Here is a 23,584-nt window from a genome sequence, read left to right as displayed (position 1 = left end):
TCACCCTTTAACTTCAGTGGGTTCCAGTTCTTTTTGCAGGACTGAGGAACCATATCTAAAATTAATGTGCTATTTAGCACTTCACCCTCCAGTCCCTTTGTTTTGCTCTTGCTTCATTTTGTTCCTCTCTCTTTCTCATTTTCTATTAGGAGTAAATGGATTGAATCTCTGTTTAGAAAGGATTACAGGGAGGAGGATCAAGAGAAGCCTGGACAGAGTAAGAACCTGCAATGTTTGCTGTAAGCAATTTTTGGACAAAGCCCTGAGCATTAGGGACAATAAAATTAATAAATTATATCAGATACTACGTTACCTGACCCCACAACATAATTGTGGGAAGGGATATCGGCAAGGTTATAAGAAATGCAGCTATTGCTTCCAAAAGCAGGTGATTGTTTTATATTCATTATCTTAAAATGAATAATTATTCCTGTTTCTACCATTAGCACGTTCAGATTAACTAAAACTTCTGTAGCGTGTATTCATGATGAACATGATCACTTTCCCCTGTGACTTAGTCTATACTGGCATATAGAAGGCCTGTAATTCACCACCATGTTCACTGGTGCAGTAGCAAGACTGGTGGCAGTAATGGTCTATTTGAAGCTGTAATGTGGATGTAGTTAAGGTATTTTACCACCATGTCATATAAGCCTACTCTGTCAATTTAAGAATTATATTTCTGTCTGAATATTTTATAACCTATTGTTAAAGAAATTATTCAAACTGAAAGAGATGGGGGGTGGGGATTTGTTTCCTTTGTGCATTTGGTAGAGGGCACCTAATAGAGTGAAACTGACTCTTTCTCCTGTATAATTAGTTAGTGCCTAATCTTGCAGCTGGATGTGCTACTGAACCTGAGTATATAGATGCAGGGCCCACATTAATTGATCTAAGTGCAGAATTAGGCCTTAGACACTGTCCCCATTTGGCTTGTGTGAATCTTTTACATGGGAGAAAAAAACATTTAGGATGCGCTTTTAAAATTTCCCACTGGATAGAAGATTAGTGACCTTCCCAATTGCTTGGAGTTGAGGTGAAAACCTTCTCAGAATTTGTCTGCAGTTGGTGCAAATTTGTGTTGGCTCCAGGTATATACAGTACATTAGCAGCAAACCAATTAAGCAGGGGTTCCTAGAAAATATACTTTTATGCAGTGCTTAAGTAAGGTACGTAGAACAAGGTAAAACAGTTTACAGGTTTACTCACATGCGCAGAGATGGTAGGTAGCTTTTTCCACAATCTTTACCTTTTCCTTGTTTTTTTTCCACAGGTTTCAACTATCCCTGCTCATCTGTGTAAATTCCATGCAGGTCATTGGCTCAGTCCTCTTCCCATCTCTTATTTGACATTAAGCTCTCCAGGGAAAAGGCATCACCTCCGTAACAATAAACGTGTGTGGTCATTCTTCCAATCTAACGGCTATTCTGTCAAAAGTCTTTCTACTGGAGATTTATATTTATCTCTCCGTTATCTTGCCCCAGGTCATTCACAACCTGGAAGAATGTAGGATATAGCAGCCAAGTATCCTGCTATATCTAAGCTGAAGTTGTCATGTAACGGCTGCACTGGTTTCACTTCCTCCTGGCTAGCAGAGTCACATCTATTATCTGTAGGAGACATGCAGTCACCCATAGAGCACTTTGGAAAACATTTTATTTAGAGACCATATTGCTTCAATATAATATTTCTTTCTCCTCCCTTGTTTTTTGACTCATGGGAAAATAGGCTGTCTGCTAGGTAGAGGTCCATCTGCTCATCTTCTCTTACTGCTCACTTCAAGTCAAAAACACCTGTGATACTGCCATTAATTGTTCTACTGATGTCACGTTATAGACAGACTTACGACTCTCTAAAAATTTCCCAAAGTTGCGAACACTGGTTCTACGCCCCTGGGAGCTCTAGCATAGATGGGGTGTTTTGTATTTCTTTTGTTTGGGAGGAGGTTTTGTTGTTTTTGAGTTTTAAGACGCTATATATTTTAGGCTTATTCTGAGCAGAGATAGATGACATGGCCCTTAAAATGTCTGGCAGTAAATGACCCATCTACATGAGGGCTTGCCCAGCGTTGCCATGCTGATGTGGATGGAAACTAACGTGTAAAAGCTAGGCTGCGCACAGAATTTACCTTGTTTTAACCAAAGGGGTATGTGTTTTTAATCTAGTTGGACTGAATTTCTGCAAATCAATGTAGACACTCTTATTAATTTAAAACTGATTGTAACTTCGCTTGTGCCTGTAAGGCCTTGGTTGAACACAAAAGTTGTACCACTCGAACTATACCAGTATAACTATGTCCACACTAGGGGTTATACTGGTTTGCCTATATTAGTAATAAAAAAAAAAATTACATCCCTACTGATTGTAGCTTGAGTCTAACTTGGTTTTAAATCCACCACCCTACCCCTCTGTTGACAGTTAAATTGATTTAAGACACTCAAACTGATTTATCTTAAGGGCTGGTCTACCCTTAAAATCTTACTGAAAAGCTCTTCTTCCAATACAGCAGAAACTAGACCAGAATAAGGCACCTTTATACTGATATAACTGCATTTTCACTAGGGGAATGGTACTGTTTAACTCTCCTGGTAGAGTTAAAGCAGTACAACTTTTTCGTGTAGACAAGGTCTAAATTGAGTACAAACTGACTTAAACTAAGATGATGTAAGACACTCTTAAAACAGTGTAGAAATGCTCTTAAATCAGTTTATCATGTGCTCACTGCAGGAACTGACTCTAGTTCCTGAAGCCCTTTGCCCACTCTCGAGAGTCAAGAACAATGGGTATTCCACCACTTCCTTTGGCAGGCTATTCCATAATCTATTAGATCCTGAGGTTTTCCTGACATTCAGCCTATGTTTTCTTTTTCACTTTTCATCCTAGTTATATAAACCTTTTCTATCACCATAAACAATTAGTTTCCCTTCTTGGGGTGAAACCCTGGGCCCACTGAAGTCTATATGGCAAAACGTCCATTGACTTCAACGGGGCCATGATTTCACCCTTGGTGTTTATCTTTTTAATAGTGATAAATAGTTATGATTACAAAGATTTAATAATTTTATTAAGATAATGTTGAAGTAAAAAGAAAACGGTACAGAGTTTAGGCATAGAAGTTTCTGGTTATCAGGGAATAAGGTACAGATTATCAAGGGGTGCGAAGTTCAATTTAGGAGCGCGTGGCATAAGGAATACATAATCTGCAATCTCCCCGATTGGGGGTAAAAGTTTAACGCGTCAAAGTACAGACATTGAGATATGGGAGTATGTTGTCCATATAATTGCTATGTTCAGGTGTGGAGTATAATGAGCGGATACGATGATGAGGATGGATCTACCCTCATTTGGTGGGATTTAATGTTCAGTGAGTTTATTGTTCCAGTTCATATGGTCCAATGGGGAAAAAAAAAAAAAAAGTCTCTCAGTCCCTTTCCCATGGTTGATGCACGATGTTGTACTGGCTCACACCTCCTGGTACTGTCGGTGGCCGGTGATGTGTTCGATGCTACTCTTGGTGGTTGTTTAGCCAAGCCGCACATATCTAGCAGTTTTAATCTTTCTCCATACATCAGTCCCATCTATTAATAGGCTACAGAAACAGAAGTCAGAATAGCAGCCCTGTTAGTCTGTGTTCGCAAAAAGAAAAGGAGTACTTGTGGCACCTTAGAGACTATAAATAATATATATAATAAATAAATAATAAATAAATTTGTTAGTCTCTAAGGTGCCACAAGTACTCCTTTTCTTTTTGAGAAACAGAAGTGTCTCTAAGAGAATGTTGTCCAAAGTTTCTCTTGGGACATAGGTGGTCTTCAAAGGATACGGTATAGGATTGTGTGTACACACAGGTGTTTGTATATTGGACATGCATTAACTAAATAGATAGTAGGAGCTAGTTTGAAGGAGAAAAGAAATCGTGGTGGTTGAGATACTTTTTTTTTTTCCATTGTAGTTTTGTCTTCACACATTCACGTATCAAAACACTAGGTAAAGATCAAAAGGTTTCTGACTCAGAGTAGATCCCCATCCTGCTTTGAGAAGCCTCCAGAGGTCCGTCCCTCCCTCCCTTGTGGAGGGAGCTACAAAGAGATAAAGCAGTTAAGGAGCCTCCGTTCTTATCATCAAATCTGCACCCAAATGCGTGATTCACACATTCTGCACAGCCTGCCTCTCCCTTTTTAATAATTAGCTCTACTGGTAATCTTTGAGCCAGTAGAGGGCGCAATTACTTTACGATACAGTACTTTACTTTCGCTACCAAAGCGGAGGCAGCAGCGAGCGGGCGTGAGAATCCTTTTTGCAGCCAAAGTCAGTAGTGAAGTACTGAGTCCCTGGCTAAGAATTTGCATTTCCTGCAGCGAACCAGAGGCCTCTGATTTTTTTTTTTAATTTTTTGCAAGGTCTAAGTGTAGCAGTTACGTCACGATAACTGCATTTTAACCAATAGGTAGACAGCACTTTCCTCCCTAATTGTTTCCCCGAGGTTGGTTTGTGGGTGCACGGGAGGTAACGGAAAGTTTGTTAAAACGCAGGGAAAGCAGCTTAATCTGAGCAGCAGGGAAAGGACCCGGCTCGGCTGACCCTTTGAAGCCAGCTGCATTTTAAAGTGGTGCAAATCACTCTCAAGCGTTTGGTTTGTCTCTCCCTGGTTGGCTTCAAAAGAATCTCATGCCAGCAAAGTTAATACGTAAGAGACAAAACAGGAGAGAAAAAGCTTAACTAGGTGAACCTGGGAAACAGGGAGGAGTGGGGATGGCAAGTGTGAAATAAATGGCATGTTGGAAATCCCAGGTGTCGGGAATAACTGGGCAGTTAGCGCATCAGTAGCAAAGAATAAAGGAGCCGAGACCAGGCTCCAGGGGATTTTTGCGTGGTACAGAAAGGAAAGAGTTAACAGTTTCCCCTCCCTCCCTTTACCTGGGGGATGAACCTGGGGGAGCCGCCCCCCCCCCGCCCGCTGGGACAAGGGCAGGCTGAGCCTGGATCCCTTTCCCTCTTTGCAATCTCCACTGGGAAATCTTTGCACCTGAGTCTGTCATTTGGGCGGATCCAGCTGGTTTATTAAGGGCTCGCTATTTTTTTCCCCGGTGGGGGGGGGGAGATAAATTCAAATAAAAAAGGACATAGAGGCGGGAGACCAGATTGCAGCAGCTATTGCGTGGAGTAAAACCAATTGTCTCTTGCTCCTCTGGTTGGATTTGCTCCGTCGAGTACTTTCCCCGACAAAGCCGGTAACCTCCTGCTTTTTAACCCTTCTTTGCATGCAGGGGACAACAACCTGGGGAGACGTGCTAGAGATACCCGGGCAATAAATGCTCCTTCTGCTCTGATCACATTTTAATAGTCCCCCCCCCCCCGCGTTTACGTTTTCCTATTTGCTTTTTGCACCAGCCCCTTTTCTCGTTGCCCTGCACCGTTCCTCTCAGTGCACACCTGAGGAGCGACGCCTTCCAAACGTTTACAGCCTTTGTTTAACAAAGCAGCGAAATGGCAATCGATGGGTTCCTGCCTCTTGGGAGGAAAGCTGGGGAGGCGGTGCGCGACTTGCAAAATGAAAAAAACAAAAACCACAACAACAACAACCAAAACCCAGTAAACAGCGCTCCAGCCCAAGGATCAGCGGCGGCAAAGCTGGTCACCGTGTTGCACGAGGAGGGGTTGTATTTTCTGGTGCATGGGTGGAAAGGAGGCCGGGGCGCTATCCGGGGTGCAGGAGCAATTGCAGCGGCCCCGTTAACTCCTCTCTCGTGTTCTTCACTATGTTTACTTCCGTTTCTCTCGCTGCTAGTAGCGCCTGTTGTGCTGCAGCGCCGACCTGCTACGCTACAAGCCCAAGTCCCCGTCCCCGCTAGCCGTGCTCGCTGCCCCGCCTCTTCGCTTTGGCGGGAAAGGCGGAGCCCTCTTATAAAAGCAGCTGTGCAGGGAGCCTGCTTGCTCTGTGCAGTGCCGAAAGGGAGGGAGACGGGCTCGCACGGTAGCCGCCGCGGTGCCGCCTCCCCGCCAAGCGCCCCCCCCCGCCCTCGCGCCGGCCGGCGGGCGCTTGAAACTAGAGCGAGCGAAGTTCAGCCTGCCCCGGACGCGGCGGCGCTGCCTTGGGACTTACAATTCCGTGCGCGAGGGGCTGGCGCTTCTCCTCCCTGCTGCTTTGGGGGGGGGGATAATTATTGCGGGACGGGTGGGGTCGTTTGTCCCCCTCCGCTTTTTTTTTTGAGCCGTCTTTAGTCCGTCGCCCCCCTCCTCTCTTTTCTGCCCCCCCCCCCGCTGCATTTCCGAGCCGGTGCATCGGAGGAACCGGTGAGTTTGCAGAGACGTGTTTGCACCTTTTGTCGGTAGGGTTCCCCAGCGGGCGGGGGGCTGCCCTGTGTTTGCACCCTTCGGGGCGGGGGGGGGGGGTTAGGGTAGGTGACCCCTTGGCAACGCGCTGAGCTCGAGAGGCGGTTCGGCTGGGAAGCGTGTGTGTGGGGACGCAGTGACACAAGGTGTGCAGCAGCCGCCGCCGCAGCCCGGAGCTGCAGCACGGGCAGCGCGTGTGTGTGTGTGTGTGTGTGTGTGTGGAAGGCGCGCTCTGCCTTCCTCAGTCATTGCACCGGGGTCTTTAAATCGGGCTTTTCCCCTGGCCCTTCAGTGTCTCTCGTGGCAGCCGCGGGCGGGGGAGAGGGGTGCCCTGAGGTCTGGTTTTGTAACCGGCCAGTGTCACGGCTGGGGGCTGGGCACCCGAGCAGCAGAGTTTGCCTTGGTTTCCCCCCTGCTCTGCAGACCAGCGGGCGTGAGGCTTGGGCCAGCCGGGGAGCTGCCTGGCCTGGAAGCCGCTCTCGGGCTGGGAGGATTCGCTCCGCTTTTCCCTAGGTGCTGGCCCCGGCTCTTGACCTGCTGGGGACGGTGCTGGGCAGAGGGGTCCCCGGCCGGGCGCTGCTCGCTTGCACCGCGCTCCAGCTGGGCTGAGCAGGATCGGGGGGGGGGAGCGGAGCAGGAGCCGGCTCCCGCGCAAGGGACGGAGCGGAGCCGGCCAAGACGTGGAGCCGGGAGGGGAGGAGCGAGAGGGAACCGGAGGCGGGCGGCGGCGGGGCAGGGGAGAGAATCCCGGGGAGCCCCTCCGGCCGCCGGCGGGGGGAGGGGCGCTCAGTTAAGGTGGTTCCGGTTCTCGGGAGGCGCCGTCAGCGCACGGCGGGTGCGGCCGGCTGGGGGGGGTCTCGCTCCCCGGGTTGCACCGGAGCGAACTGCGGGCTGCTTGTGTACCCCGTAGGTCACCTCCTGAGAAAGGGGGCCGGTGGCCGCAGCCCACTCTTGCCCCTTATTGGGGGCGGGGGGGTGATCCCTTCTCCACCCTTTGTGGAGGGGGGGGGGCCGCACCCCGTTTATGGGAGGGGTGGCCCCCGTGTCGCACGGTGTTGAGGGGGACACACGCTGCAGCCCCTTGTCGCCCCCCCCCCGCAGCGCCCTGACCCGTCTCCCCCCCCCCCCCTCCCTGGGCCCTCAGGCACCAGCCGCCGCGATGCCGCTGACCTCGACCCTCCCCAGCAAGAACTACGATTACGACTACGACTCGGTGCAGCCCTACTTCTACTTCGAGGACGAGGAGGAGAACTTCTACCTGGCGGCGCAGCAGCGGGGCAGCGAGCTCCAGCCGCCCGCCCCCTCCGAGGACATCTGGAAGAAGTTCGAGCTGCTGCCCACGCCGCCCCTCTCGCCCAGCCGCCGCTCCAGCCTGGCCGCCACCTACTTCCCCTCCACCGCCGACCAGCTGGAGATGGTGACCGAGCTGCTGGGGGGAGACATGGTGAACCAGAGCTTCATCTGCGAGCCGGACGACGAGGCCTTCGTGAAATCCATCATCATCCAGGACTGCATGTGGAGCGGCTTCTCCGCCGCCGCCAAGCTGGAGAAGGTGGTGTCCGAGAAGCTGGCCTCCTACCAGGCGGCCCGCAGGGAGGGGGCCGCCGGCTCCCGCCTCTGCCCGCCGCCGCCGCCGCCGCCCTCGCAGCCGCCCGGCCTGGCCCCCGCCTCCGCCAGCGCCTACCTGCACGACCTGGGCGCCGCCGCCGCCGACTGCATAGACCCCTCCGTGGTCTTCCCCTACCCGCTCAGCGAGAGAGCCTCCAAGCCGGGCTCCCCGAGCTCCAGCCCGGCTTCCCTGCTGGGCGATGACACCCCGCCCACCACCAGCAGCGACTCGGGTGAGTATCCATCAGCCCACCCTTCTTCTCTCGCCACCGCCGCGCCAGACAGGGGGGGCTTCCCCGGGGAGCTCGGCCGGGGCACAGCCTGGCCTCTTGGGGAATCACACCAGCAGGTAAGACTTCCAGGGACTTCCCCTGCCAGGCTTTTTATAGCGCCAGCTCCCAGTTCAGATAACTTATCAAACGACGTTTGCCGGGCCCACGAGCAATAGCTGCTCCCTCTGTGCGTTTTGGGGTGCACTCCTGTCCCCTGGATGTACCCTTTGTCTACCGCTTTAAAATGTAACCACTCTGGGTGTACTAGATAACAACCCTCCTGGGGTTTGTTGGGTTGCCTTGAAGCTTGCTCAGGGTGAAAACTTTGGAAGGTTTAAAACGTGACGGGCTTGGGCAGGACACACAGTTGGTTTTCCTGCAGAAACTGGTGTGTGTAACTCCTCCCACCCTAAGGATTTCAGGCCCCCTATTGCATGGGCTTTTTTAAATGCCACGTTAGCAAGGCACGCTGAGAGGCTCTGCGCGAATTAAATTTCCTGGAAAACCAGCCCATTGGGCTGGGGGGGGGGGAGGGAGGTGTTAACTTTCATAACAGGCTCTGAGTCATTCCCCATAGCCAGAATCTTATCCGATTGAATCTGCCCTCCGGTGACATTCGCGGAGGGGATGGGAGGTGCTAGTGAAAGTAGTTGAAGAGAAGTAAATGGGTCTGGGAAAGCTTTGTTGGAGTACTTGTGTATCTTTCAAACAAAGTTTGAGAGAGCAACCCATGTATAGTCAGGGACTGAGTTTGTTTGCAGACAAAATGTATGGCTTTTTTTTTTTTCCCCCTCCCCTGGATTACCCGTGAATAATGGTGGGGGGGAAGCTGCTGAAGGTGCCCCTAAAAATATACAAGTGTTAAGTAAGCTTTGCTTTGGGGTCTTGCCAAAGACTCACTAAATGTTTTAAGGATGGCTTCCATGATTTGGGAGGGTGGAGTTAATTTTTGCAGGGGGAGGGAGGTTATGCTGTAACATCTGCTGTCAGCATTCAACTTCCCTGCTGTCTTCAGAATTACGTAACTCTTGCTATCTGGGAGGCAGGGTTTGGCACTCTGGGATGCAGAGTTAAGAATTACAAAAGAGGAGTCTGTTCTTTTAACAGTAAGTACTTCTGTTGAATTTCTCAAAGAAAACATTTTTCAGGGAAGTGCAGATTTTAGAAGCAGATTACAAAATGTTTTTTTAAAAATGCCACCTTGTTCTTCATTATACAGCAAGGAACACTTATAAACTGTTTTTTGTTTTTTTTTAAATGTCCATACAAGTTGACTTACAACGGGTGTTTTTTCTTTCAGAGGAAGAACCAGAGGAAGATGAGGAGGAAATTGATGTTGTGACAACAAGTGAATCTGAATCTATCACACAACCCACAGAAGAGCACAGTAAGCCACACCACAGTCCACTAGTTCTTAAGCGGTGTCATGTCCCCATCCATCAGCACAATTATGCTGCTCCTCCCTCCACCAAACTTGAGTATCCTTCAGCAAAAAGGATAAAGTTGGACAATGGTAGAGTTCTCAAACAAATCAGTAATAACCGAAAGTGCTCAAGTCCCCGCACATCAGACACAGAAGAAAATGATAAGAGGCGAACACACAACGTCTTGGAGCGCCAAAGGAGAAATGAGCTGAAGTTGAGTTTCTTTGCTTTGCGTGACCAAATACCTGAGGTAGCCAACAATGAAAAGGCACCCAAAGTTGTCATCCTTAAAAAAGCCACAGACTATGTACTTTCTATTCAAACAGATGAACACAGACTGATTGCAGAGAAAGAACAATTGAGGAAGCGGCGAGAACAGTTGAAACACAAATTTGAGCAGCTAAGGAACTCTTGTGCATAGATTAGAATAATCTAATCCAGACTGAAATAAAATAGGATTTCTAATATTACTCTTGAACTATGCCAGTTCGTAAAGTATGGAACCATTGCAATTGCATGCTGTTCAAAATAACTCAAGACTACACAACCTTGGCTGGATCTTGGAAAGGTTTAGCCATAACCTCAAAACTGCCTCATAATTAATACTTTGGGCATAAGGACAGATGGGACTTTTCTTCATGCTTGGGGATGAACTTTTCAATTTTGTTCTTTGAAAATTTTGTATTTAAGTCATTTTTCTTAAGACAATTCCAAAAAGTTGTCCTCAACTGGCTGTATATATTTACATACCTTATTGCTATGTCCATACCTTTATTAAAGTCTTTATAGACAAATGTGCAACATTTGTGATACTCGGTGGTTGTGGCAACTGGGTTTATACTTGTTTTGAACTTCTGTGCCAGAACATTTCACCGGTTTGTGTGTTTTATTTAAATACATTTTTCTTTTAAAAATTGATTTATTTTGTTTTTAGACAAATAAATAAATTGCCCAAAATATAATTAGTTAAACCATGTGTAAAGACTTTGCTTCTTCTTCTTCTTCTTCTGGTATTATCATCTACAGCTCACAGATTCGATGTCCTTGTAATGATGCTAATAATCTGACATAACTCAAGGGTAAATTAAGATTGTAAAATTTGAATTATTTTTGTCTTAAATAAAATACATTTGGGGAAGTTGCCATATTAAGTCCTATAGCTACCAGTTGTCTACATTGACTAAGCAGGTAAAAGCAAGGTTCTAACCTTGCCTCATTAAATGACTAGACCACTGCTTTTAGTGTTTGTTTAGCCTGCCACTCTAGCTGTTGCCCTTTTCAGTATATCAAAAATATGAGTTATGATGGTGGCTTGCAATGTGATCACCCCTCTATCTACACTTAAAATGGTTAGCAGCACTTCAGTATAGACACTCACTGAGCCAGGGGAGGGATTCTCACAGTGCTGTGGTAAATCTACCTCCCCAACACGCTGTAGGTAGGTCAACCAAAGCTATTGACCCAATGCTGCCTACAGAGGGACTTAAGTCATTTTAACTATGCCAGTTGTGGGTGTGGATTTGTCATGCCACTGAGTGACATAGCTGGGTCCATAATTTTCCTAGTGTAGACTGGACCTGAACTGACTCATTTTTGCAACAGCCAGTCCAGCAGGTGCGTGGGCTTTCTGTTCCTTCCAAACCATTAAGCTGTTAATAAATCCAGAGCTAAATAGTAGGGATAGGATTTCCTATGCATTTACGTTTTGCACTAAAGGCTGGAATTCTTCATCTATTCATCTTGCAATACAATACTGCAGGGTACTAGTGTAAACTCTACTACTGCTTCCTGTATTTATCACAAATAAATGGTGGAACCAAATCAAAATTAAGGAATACAACATGGTAAAAAAACAAATGAAAATACTTCTTATGTCTACTTTGAGTGTTGTGGTTTTGAAATTAACATTTCTAATTCTGTTACACAAAGCAGATCCTGTTTTAGCTCTAATGCATGTAAGAACCAAGCCGGGGGGGGGGTCCAAAAACTCTTCTAAGAACTAAAAAACAATTTTACTGACCCATAACCAAACTACACCACTTGTTATGCCTTCCTTTACCTACTCTACCAATTACGGCAAAGAAAGAAAACACTAATTTCTTAACCACAGATGATATCTGTGACTGAATCTGACCCAGCAGTTTAACTGTCTTGTCACATGACACCTAAAATCAGGAATTAATTCAAATTGTTGTTTTTGCCTCAACCTTAGAGAAAGTCCCTATGTGTGCAACAAGATAAACAGCCTCTCTCCACAGACTTTTTTAGATTCATGCCCCCCTTGCCCTGTCTGCCCCCCTGGGAGCAGGGTGTGGCTACTGGCAATGTGCACGTGGTAAAGGGGCTGGGGCCTGGAGCTAAAGTGGAGCAGAGGTGGGTGGTGCTCCCACCACAGCTGGCCCAGGCTGTGCTGTGCCCCCCAGAACGTTCCTTTGGGGGGTCATGCCCCACCCTTTGGGGACCTGTGCTTCAGAAGTATGTTTTAAGGTGGCAATCCTTTTTCCCCCTTTTGCTGCCAGTGTGTGAAGCAGCCTGAGTCAATCCAAGAAAGAAATTAGATATTGGATTGAGGAGGGAGAAATTTTTTTTTAAATGCAAGCCTGTCTCTGATCATCCTGCATTTACGAAAAGAGCATTTCAGCAGCATTCGTCGGAAATTTGCAGTGATTGTATGCAGTGCAGTTGTAGCCCAGGTTGGTTCCAAAATACTAGAGAGTACAGGAGGGTGATTTGTAACTCTGGCTCAAAAGCTTGGCTCTCTCACCAACAGAATTTGGTCCAATAAAAAATATTACCGCACCCATCTTGTCTTTCTAATTTACAATGCTAACATTTGTAAGAAGACTTAAATGCACCTGGAACAAACAAGCTGCTTGATTTCTGGGTATTAGAGTAACTAACCTCTGCTAGACAAGATACCTCCTGTATCTCCCTTTGTTTTCTGACATTCTAACATTTCCCACCAACCATCCAGGAAGGTTGGGTTGTGGTTGGACAAATCATATTTCATTTCTACATTGCCATAAATATTAATATTTGAAAAGTTGACAAGATTCTTGCTCTGAAGCACTTACAATAAAAGTTATTGTAGTACACTGCCTACAGGTGTGCTGTCTGGGATTTGTAGTGGAGCCTATGGGAGTTAGGTGCCCATATACCATTGAATTTCTACAGGTGTTGCATGCTTTGGATCCTTTTAAAAATATTGATCTTTCTTAAACTTGTCTGGATCCTCTTTGTAAGTTTCTAAAATGGCCTGCAGTGACTTTTTTGAAGATGTACATGAGCAGGTTAGATATTGGTGAACATGAGACCATGAAATGAAACTTGAGCCGTTCTATCATGTCAGAACCATAAGTAGGATACTTTCCACTATCTGTGATCCTTAGAGCAGTTTCTGCATTCATAAAGCACTCATTGGAGGAGGTAGCTTAATTACCGGTAACTTTAATAGAGTATCTATTTAATAGCCATTTCTCTCCTTTTCTGCCCTGCAATATTTCTGGGTTCCAGTAATAATTTGCATAGCATCTGTTGTCCAACAATTTCAAAATGCTTTTCAAATAAGTTATGTTAGCCTACACACTTTACAGATGGATACATAGATAAAGCACATATTCATCCAGCAGAGAAGTGGCAGAGTTGTGGATTTTGGCTTCAGGTCACCTGCACTAACAACATTCCTTTTTTCACCTTTGTTCCCATTAATAAGATCAGGACACAGAGACTAGTTAGCAAAGTACCTCTTACATATAGCCTTTTTTTTTTTTTGAGATAGCAAAAATAAGTACCTCTTACATATAGCCTTTTTTTTTTTTGGAGATACTTGCTTTAGCTACAGACATGAAGGTTCCCAATCTTTTAATAAATTGGATTTTTTTTTCTTTACTCGTTTTCTGTATTAATCTTCTCTAGGGCCATGTGCCGACTCACTGCCAGAACAGTAAAACAGATCTTTATCATACTCCAAATCGACCTTTTCATCTGCTTTAGGAGATCCCAAGGATTTATGGGTGTTTCCATGTTTTAAAATGATTGTATCTAAATGCCATAGCAAAAAGTGGGTTAAAAATAGTACCTGAGGTCAAGAAAAAACTTCAAGTTGTCATAAAACCGTTGCTGCAGCAAAGAAGAGGCGCTTCCACTTCCATAGTTCATGTAACAGGTTGGGAATAAATGAGATATCCCAAAGGAGTTTCTGGAATGGATTCAGTTAGTGATGCATTAGAATCATAGGTTTCAGAGTAGCAGCCGTGTTAGTCTGTATTCGCAAAAAAAAAAGGAGTACTTGTGGCACCTTAGAGACTAACAAATTTATTAGAGCATAAGCTTTCGTGAGCTACAGCTCACTTCATCGGATGCATTTTGATGAAGTGAGCTGTAGCTCACGAAAGCTTATGCTCTAATAAATTTGTTAGTCTCTAAGGTGCCACAAGTACTCCTTTTCTTATTAGAATCATAGAGTCATAGGGTTAGAAGGAACTGCCAGGGTCACCTAGTCTGACCCCCTGCCAAGATGCAGGATATGCATTGTATATAGAGAAGGAAGTGTTACTTTCTGCTGCTGTTTTTGGAGCAATAAAGGCTGATGAGCTTGTAGAAGAAGGCACTCGGTCTTGAAACTTAATAAGCTTTCACACTGCTTGCCAAACAGCCACAACAATGTTTAAAACACAAGCACCATTTTTATCTCCATCTCTCTGCTCTTCCAGTGCTACCTGAGCATTCAAACAACAGCTTCATGCTGTTGCAAAAGCATGAAGCAGCAAATTGTGCTAAATTATGGTAAAAAAACAAACTAGGTGGGACTCAGAAATAGTCCTTAATAGTGAGAATAAATTTGCCTGCATGACACACTTTGGTAATTAAAATGTAACAATATGGATTTGTAGTATTCCATCTCTTTCTCTAGCATGTCATTTCCGTCCAGCCAACTAATTTTAGGACACATGGTTAGGATTTTCAAAAGCACTGAGCATTGATCTAATTCTGTGCCCATTAAAGTCAATGGCAGTTCACCATGCCTTCAGCTGAAACAGAGCTGGGCCAACACTGAGCACTTTGGAAAATCTCATTGTGTATGTATCTAGAGATCATTCACCAACCACTAGAGTAGCCATTCGCATGGTGGACCATGGCAGCCAATAATATTCTATGACAGCTTGGGGGATGGAAGTGAAGAATATTATGTCCAATTTACATTAAAAGGAGAATTGGAGGTAGGCAAACTGGAATCACCCTAAACTGGAATTAAGATAGAACTCTGAAATTAACTCACCAATTTAATTCACCCTGGAATTTTTAATTACGATGCATATCCAGAGCTTAGGTTATACATCTCATCAGAAAGATAGCACCTCCAGCTGTTCGGTGCCTCCTAGAACCATGCTGCAACATGGATTCAGGAGTGATTCTGAAAGAAAAGCACCACTTACTGAAACAGCACCACTTGATTTCCTTTCGAGGTTTACTCACATACCAGGCCTAAACCTGCTTAGCTCAAGAGATCTGGAAAGATCAGAAAATGAGTCAGTCAGGCTGCAAGCTTTGGTATTATACTCATGCAAAGTAAATGTAAGTATTTTGTTGTTAAAGTATGGTGACTGACTGAAAAGAGACAATGTAAAAATGGCATTAACTGTATTGTAAATAATAAATATAATAAAATGGTTAGAATTATCTTTCATCGACTGCTTTGAATTGTATATACACACTGTAAAACTCTCTCTTCTTCTATATGGATCAGGGAGAAAAGGCTAGGTCATAAAGTATGATACTGTTGACATTTTGTTCATCTGAGTTTCAGTGCAAAATCTTCCCACTGTTTGCATTTTGTTTTTAATTCACCTTTCTCCACACCGGTCATGATTTCTCCACACCATCATTGTTTAGCCATGGTGGCATTTTTTGGGTCCTCTTACTGTTTTTTTAAATTATTATTTGGGGTGCACATTTAGTTTTATGATGTTTATAAAATGTCTCCATGCAGTTTGTAGGCATTTCACTCTTGTGAGAATTCCTTTTAATTTCTGTTTAGCTAGCTTCCTCACTTTTGTGCAGTTCTCTTTTTTGAGTTAAATGCTACTGTGGTGGGTTTCTTTGGTATTCCTCCCATCCCCTCCCCCCAAGGATATTAAATTTAATTATATTATGGTCGCTATTACTGAGCGATTCAGCTATAGTCACCTCTTGGACCAGATTCTGCTTCACTTGGGACTAAATCAAGAATTGCTTCCCCTATTTTGGGTTCCAGGACTAGCTTCTCCAAGAAGCAGTTATTAATGGTGTCTAGCAATTTAATCTTGCATCCCATCCTGAGGTGACATGTACCCAGTCAATAAGGGAATAGTTGAAATCCTCCATTGTTACTGAGTTTTCTGTTTTTGTAGCCTCTTTAGTATCCCTGAGCATTTCACAATCACTATCACCATCCTGGTCAAGTGGTTGGTAGTATATCCCTACTGCTATAGCCTTATTATTCAAGCATGGAATTTCTATCCATAGAGATTCTATGGTACAGTTGGATTCATTTCAGATTTTTCCTATATTTGTCATTCCTATAGATTTTGTATCCTGGTATTACTGTGTCCCATTGATTATTATTGTCCCACCAAGTTTCTGTGTTGCCTATTATATCAATATCCCTATATAATACCAGGCACTCAAGTTCACACATCTTAGTATTTAGACTTCTAGCTTTTGTATACAAGCACTTACAAAATTTGCCAATATTTAGTTGTCTGCCGTCATTTGACTGTTCTTTATTTCAGTTCCTACTTGTACTTTATCAACTTCTGTCCTCTCCGCTTTACTAGGATATAGAGTATCCCCTTTAACAAATCCTCTCCTTAGGGATGTCTCTGTCCAAAATGTGCTCCTCTGCACCTGTCAGCTTTCCTCCAGTTCTTAGTTTAAAAAGTCTTCTGCTTATTAATTTTACACGCCAGCAATCTGGTTCCATTTTGGTTTAGGTGGAGCCTGCCCTTCCTGTATAGGCTCCTCCTTTCCCAAAAGTTTCCCCACTTTCTAATCAACCTATATCCCACCTCTGACCACCATCATCTCATCCATGAATTGAGACCCTGCCGTTCTTCCTGTCTAACTGGCCATGCACATGGAACTAGAAGCATTTCAGAAAATGCTACCATGGAGGTCCTGGACTTTAATCTGTTGCATAGCAGCCTAAATTTGGCATCCAGGACCTCTCTCCTACCTTTCCCTATGTCATAGGTACCTACATGTACATAGGGCCCCAAGCTCCACCCCAGCAATGCTGGGCAAGAGCTTTCTCTCACAAAACCAAGTATAATTTCTAGCTAAAACTTCACTGTTCCAATTATGTGGAATTATGATTTCCCTGTAGGATCAAAAAGAAAAAAAGGATTAGGTGCTATGACTGAAGAGGTTTTAAAATATAAGCTGTAAAAATGGAGCAATCTCACTAGATAATAAAGAGTTTCAAGCAATTAAATTAATACAGCACAATTCCCTGCTTGGAACTAATTAGCCCCATCAGCTTCCTTCATGTTAATATACCCATGATGAAACAGGACTGAAATACAGGCAGAAAAAAATCTTCTAGGTATTATACTTTATACAGCCATTGTGAAGGCTCTGGGGTTTGAGTAACCAAAGTCATATGGCTGCTACAGGCTCTTTCACTGAATGGAGGTTACAAAGAGAAAGTTGGGTGATGTGTTACTCTGGCCTGATCTACACCTAAAACTGAAAAATTTCATGCTCTGTGTGATGTGGTTCAGTTGATCTAACCCCCAATGTAGATGCAGCTAGGTTGACAGAAGGATTCTTCTGTTGACCTAGCTACTGCCTCTTAGAGAGGTGGATTTACTACAACGACAGAAAGCCCCGTCTGTTACTGTAGCAAGTGTCTAAACTAGAGCAGCATAGCTGCAGTGCTTTAGATGTACCGCTGAAGCACTTGTAATGTAGACATAGCCTCAGTCTAAAGCCCCAGTCCTGCAATCATATTTCTGTGGAAGCTCCCTTGTGTCTATGCAAGTCCCAGTTATAATGTAGTCCCTTGTTTTGCAGCATGGATTACTCAGTGGGGCTACAGGCATGCACAAGGGTCTGTTTGCGTGGCTCCAATTGCAGGAGCAGGATTCAGCCACACTAGTCTCATTATTTTCCTGTCTACCTTTTTCCTTGATGGTTCTGGTTTCTATATTTTTCACTGATATTTATCCCACAAATATACAAAAGAAAAACCCAATATACTGAATATATATCTATATCTATACATACAACCTGACTTCTCCAAAGCAATGACGTCTAGCAAGCATGCATTTGGAAAGACCATCTCAAAGTATTTAAAATTGGAAAATCAGACGGGACAACCCACTAGACAACATACAGAAGGGTTGAAGGGGCTGGAATATATGAGAGATCTTTTCCATTACTAATTTTTATGACTTTTATTTCATTATTTCACATTTTTTATCATTTTCTGCCACTGATTTACTTCAGTAAGGCTTCATTTTTAAATCAGGAGTAAAACAGTGTCCAGAGGATAAAGTAAGTAAATCAATTAATAATACAATAATACTTTGCATTTATCTAGCAAGGTGCTTAGCAAAGACATTCCTTGCACACTCAAGGCTCCCACTGAAGTTTTCAGAATGGAGAGAGGTAAATAGTGGTGTCCCCCAGGGGTCTGTACTGGGAGCAGAGCTATTCAGCATATTCATAAATGATCTGGGAAAAGGGATAAACAGTGAGGTGGCAAAATTTGCAGATGATACAAAACTACTCAAGATACATAAGTCCCAAGCAGACTGCAAAGAGCTACGAAAGGATCTCACAAAACTGGGTGACTGGGCAACAAAATGGCGGATGAAATTCAGTGTTGACATATGCAAAGTAATGCGCATTGGAAAACATAAACCAAACTATACATATAAAAATGAGGGGGTTAAAATTAGTTACCACTCAAGAAAGAGATCTTGGAGTCATTGTGGATAGTTCTCTGAAGACATCCACTCAATGTGCAGCAGCAGTCAAAAAAGCGAACAGACTGTTGGGAATCATTAAGAAAGGGATAGATAATAAGACAGAAAATATCATATTGCCTCTATATAAATCCATGGTACACCCACATCTTGAATACTGCGTGCAGATGTGGTTGCCCCAGCTCAAAAAAGGTATATTGTAATCGAAAAAGCTTCAGAAAAAGGCAAAAAAATTATTAGGGTATGGAACTGCTGCCATATGAGGAGAGATTAATAAGACTGGGACTTTTCAGCTTGGAAAAGAGATGAATAAGGGGGGATATGATAGAGGTCTATAAAATCATGACTGGTGTGGAGAAAAAATAAATAAGGAAGTGTTATTTACTCCTTCTCATAACACTAAAACTAGGGGTCACCAAATGAAATTAATGGGCAGCAGATTTAAAACAAACAAAAGGAAGTATTTTTTCACACAACACACAGTCAACCTGTGGAACTCCTTGCCAGAGGATGTTGTGAAGGCCACGATTATAACAAGGATCAAAAAAAGAACTAAAAAAGTTAATGGAGGATAGTTCCATCAATGGCTATTAGCCAGGATGGGCAGGAATGGTGTCCCTAGCCTCTGTTTGCCAGAAGCTGATAATGGGTGATAGGGGATGGATCACTTGATGATTACCTGTTCTGTTCATTCCCTCTGGGGCACCTGGCATTGGCCGCTGTCGGAAGACAGGATACTGGGCTAGGTGGACCTGTGGTCTGACCCAGTATGGCCGTTCTCATGTTCTTATAAAGAATCCAGAGCTGGACTCTGCAAGGTCTGAAGTAACCCCTTCAACTGTTAAACAAGACCCCACAGTGCTACACTACAGCTAAAACCCATCTTTGAAAGAGCAAAACCAATGTTTATTGCCAAAATATTCTCTTTCTACTATAATCAACTTTAATTTTGTTCACTACAAATGAATAAAAAACAACATCAGTTACTAATTGTTATTTATTCATCATTTATTGACTATAGACATTGAGATTCATAATGGATTCAAAGACATAAGATCATATTATGTTGATAAATCACACTGTTTTATAATACGAATTCAGCCTTGCAAAATTCCTTTCATCTGAGGAGAGTAATATTTTTCTTTGAGCACAAGTAAAACCCTATTAGGCTTTTTCATTATCATTAATCAATATGCTAAAGAGTGAGATAATATTATTGTATTGTGCCTAGATGGTACATTTTCAAGACTGTTTTGAAAGGCTGTAATGAATATCTTATGAAAGGATTGTGAAATGAAACTGACAGCAAAATTATTTGTACGCGCAAAGTATCATGATTAAATTTCCCTCTCTGTAAAATTCAAATGTTATTAAAAAACATTTTTCCCCGTATGCTTTTGGGAAAGAGGAAGAACTTTATGATTCACAGACCTTTGTAGATTAGAATGGAATTCCTCTATGTCTTCTTTTAAGGGTTTCTGTATTTATCCACACCCTGGATTTTATGACAGTATTCACGTGTTTGATTAGAGATGAAATTATCTATTCCAATTCTGCTTTCCTAAATCTATAATCTCAGTATTGTGTGTGACCCCCCAGTGTTACTCCTGCAAAATGACAAATCAGCAAATATTTGCCCTATGCCTGCTTGGCAGCAAGAGCAGAAGAACAAAGGGCTAGTTGACTTCATTGCGACTCTGTGCAGGTGCAAGTTATGCTGATGGAAAGCAGTTTGCAGCATCAGGGCTGTGGGAGGTTTTTTTTTTATTATTCTTATTTTATCTCCTTTTTAGGCCAGCTCCTGCTCTCATTGAAGTCAATGGCCAAACTCCCATTCATTTCCATGGGAGCAGAACAGAGTCCTAAATGTTAAAACCCGTTATGTCAGTTGATGGTTTTATCTCAATTATTTGGTTATCCTTTTTCCATTGCTAGCTATCAGCCAATCTTTGTGATTCGCTCACCCAGGCTTCTTCCTCCCTATTTCATTTTGTTCTTGGTAAAGTATCCTACAGTTTGTGACTTTTCTTATTTTACTTCACATTGAGAATTAAAACTTGGTCTCACTGAAGTGAGGTGCAATGCTCCCATTGGCTTCAATAGGCCCAGGGTTTATAATCTTTATTTAAATCTTTATCTTCACTTTACCTTAATTCATTTATTTTTGATAGCACTATCTAGACTGTCCAGTTATCTAGCATCCCAGAATTTATCTCCTCATCTCTTCTCAATGGGGGCTTTTTGTTTCCTTTGCAAATTTCTAACTGCCTATCTCCACTACAGATCCTTATTTTAATCTAGCAGCGGTGTTAGTAGTCTGTATCTGCAAAAAGAAAAGGAGTACTTGTGGCACCTTAGAGACTAACATGAGCATCTTAAAATTTTCAGAGAATGGGATGGTGATCTGAAGAAACTGCCAAACATTAAAATGAGAAAAGTCTCTACTAAAAATGCTGTTTGCAGTAGGACAGAGATGGCAAATGGGGAAGCTGAAGAGGAATTAGATACAGCAAAAGACACAGACTAATGAGCACCAGCTGATACGAAAGATGAAACAGCTGAAAGAGACTGCCAGGAACCTATTTGAACTATCACTGGAAGAAGGAATAAAGCTGGTATTTTCAATTACCTATGAGAAGATGTGGCTGGTTGAATATTTGATTAGTTGGTTGTGCTTCACCCTGGCCTTAAGTTATGGAGTGAGATTTCAGCAAGCAGCATGTTAGATTCAGTGTGGTGCTTATTTAAAGAAAAGTGAAGGCTTTAAAATCTTAAACTTACAGAAAATCTCAATTTTCCCCCCTACCTCTTCCACCCTAGTGTCTCTTCAGGGTGCAAGCCCCTGGATATGGGTTGATGGGGAATAGTTATCTCTAGCCTAATGGCTGTGGGACAGTGCACTTATCTGTGACTCACCTGTTTTGGCAAATGTGATGGGGAGGGTGGGGGGATTTTTTTGGTAGTGCCCATTCATTGGATGATGATAATGAGAACATAAATGTTGTTTAATTTTGATAAGTAGGTAAGATACTGTTATAAAGCAGACTATCTTTACCCATAACTTGGTCCATTACCTGTGGCCTTTAAGTTAAGATAAAATGGTACTAAATAGGTGACTTAAATCTATCCCCATAGCCACCATCTCCAGATTTTCTTTACTGAGCCAGCAACCAGCCCTCAGCAAATTGTGCATTTGCAGATGATGGCTGAAGCTCGGGTAATGGCTTAGAGAAGCAGGCTTTCATACAGCCTCATGTTAGCACATGTTGAAAAGAGCATCAAAAATTGGAGGAAGGCATTTGGAGCCTCTTCTAAAGCATCCCTCCACCTCCCTTTGTGCCTAATTTGGACCCATCTTTCAGAAAAGCCCTTGTCAGACTTTAGAAAAAGCCAAGGAGAGAACAGCAGGAAGAATTTCCTTCTCTACTCCTTTAAGAGCACAGGCCCTGGTCTGTAACTAAGAAATGTATCCCAAAGTAGAAGCATTGCGTCCCATTTAGTGATGAGGGATATCCATAACTTGATCATCAAAAGGGTTCCTAGGTCTACAACTGCATGAACTCAAGAAAAGCCTTTTACTCTAGGGCTGTGGAGGCAGAATGTATTTCTGCCACTAAAAGCTATGTGCATAGATTGACTGTTTTCTGATGCCAGTGATAGCCAGTTAACCCTTTTATGCAAGAGATTTTATTGCCTTCATTACAAAGACTGAGCTGATCGCTAAGCTGAGACACTGTTGGTTATTTGGTGTGGCTTAGTGAATAGAATACTGGACTGAGGGTCAGGACACCTGGTTTTTCTTCCCAGCTCTACCACTGGCCTCCTGGGTGACCCTAGTTAGTCACTTTCCTCTGTTTGCCTATTTGTAAAATGAAGATGATGATGCTTATTTCCTTTGTAAAGCACTTTGAGATTGACAGATGAAAAGTGGTGTGTATCAGGTAAGTGATAGTATTTGTACCATTGTTAGCACATTTACCTGGGGATGCTCTTGTGGCATTGTAAAATGCCTCTTGATTCATAAAATGGGTGGGCTTCCCCAGGGTTTATTCTTAAGGGATGCTGCTGGATCTCACAGAGACTTGCCAAACAGGCAATAGTTTGCAGGTGGGCAGTTCAACATCTTCAGGTTAAGGGAATTTATATGGATCAGGTATTCAGCCCATCCCTCACTCATAAGGAAATATATAACAATTGAGCTCAAGGCTATTGGAAAAGACCTGACAGTCTCATTTTGCTTCATCCTCCCATCCCTGTGGAAGGGACTAGGGACTTTGGATACTTTCATGGAACCTGCTGTGAGGCCCAAGCGTGTCTGTTTTGTAGCGAGTAAGCTCAGACAGTGGATAGAGTACATGGACCTGACTGATATGAAGTGTAGCGATGGTAATTGCTTTGTGTTATATTGAGCCAAATTGCCAATTCTGATATCTGGGTAGAAAAAAAAACTTGCCACGCTGTCACAGTTGTGTGGGATGTTTTCAGGGGCATAGATTTGTTGGTGCATAAACTCAAGGTAGGATTACTTTACAGAATCCAGAATTCATTTTTCTCTTGGGCTTAGTGGATATCATGTGTGATTTGGGGCTGAGTGGGTTCTTGATTTAATATATAAAAAAGGCTTTCTTGGGTTCAATGGTATGACCATTAGGCTGCAGAAGAGAAGAATGAGGGGGGATTTGATAGCTGCTTTCAACTACCTGAACGGGGGGTTCCAAAGAGGATGGATCTAGACTGTTCTCAGTGGTAGCAGATGACAGAACAAGGAGCAATGGTCTCAAGTTTCAGTGAGGAAGGTTTAGGTTGGATATTAGGAAAAACTTTTTCACTAGGAGGGTGGTGAAGCACTGGAATGGGTTACCTAGGGAGGTGGTGGAATCTCCTTCCTTAGAGGTTTTTAAGGTCAGGCTTGACAAAGCCCTGGCTGGGATGATTTAGTTGGAGATTGGTCCTGCTTTGAGCAGGGGGTTGGACTAGA

At 43.6% G+C, this 23,584-nt stretch overlaps 1 protein-coding gene across 3 annotated transcripts; it reads left to right on the top strand.

The window, feature by feature from the left end:
- The first annotated feature begins 1,298 nt into the window (after positions 1-1,298).
- On the top strand, positions 1,299-10,613 carry MYC (MYC proto-oncogene, bHLH transcription factor). 3 transcript variants are annotated; one of them, XM_043507351.1, is made up of 4 exons: positions 1,299-1,313; positions 5,392-6,294; positions 7,478-8,174; positions 9,514-10,613. In XM_043507351.1, the coding sequence occupies exons 3-4, from the start codon at positions 7,493-7,495 to the stop codon at positions 10,056-10,058; spliced, it is 1,227 nt and encodes a 408-aa protein (XP_043363286.1). In that variant the 5' UTR covers positions 1,299-1,313; positions 5,392-6,294; positions 7,478-7,492; the 3' UTR covers positions 10,059-10,613. The 3 variants fall into 3 exon arrangements, with proteins under 3 accessions (XP_043363286.1, XP_038249052.1, XP_043363285.1); XM_038393124.2 differs by lacking the exon at positions 1,299-1,313 and adding an exon at positions 4,279-4,447; XM_043507350.1 differs by lacking the exon at positions 1,299-1,313 and having other exon boundaries at positions 5,921-6,479.
- Positions 10,614-23,584: the final 12,971 nt, after the last annotated feature.

Source organism: Dermochelys coriacea, chromosome 2 (genome assembly GCF_009764565.3).
Source record: "Dermochelys coriacea isolate rDerCor1 chromosome 2, rDerCor1.pri.v4, whole genome shotgun sequence".
In the NCBI taxonomy this organism is placed as follows: Eukaryota; Metazoa; Chordata; order Testudines; family Dermochelyidae; genus Dermochelys; species Dermochelys coriacea.
This window is presented reverse-complemented; position numbering and strand designations above follow the sequence as displayed.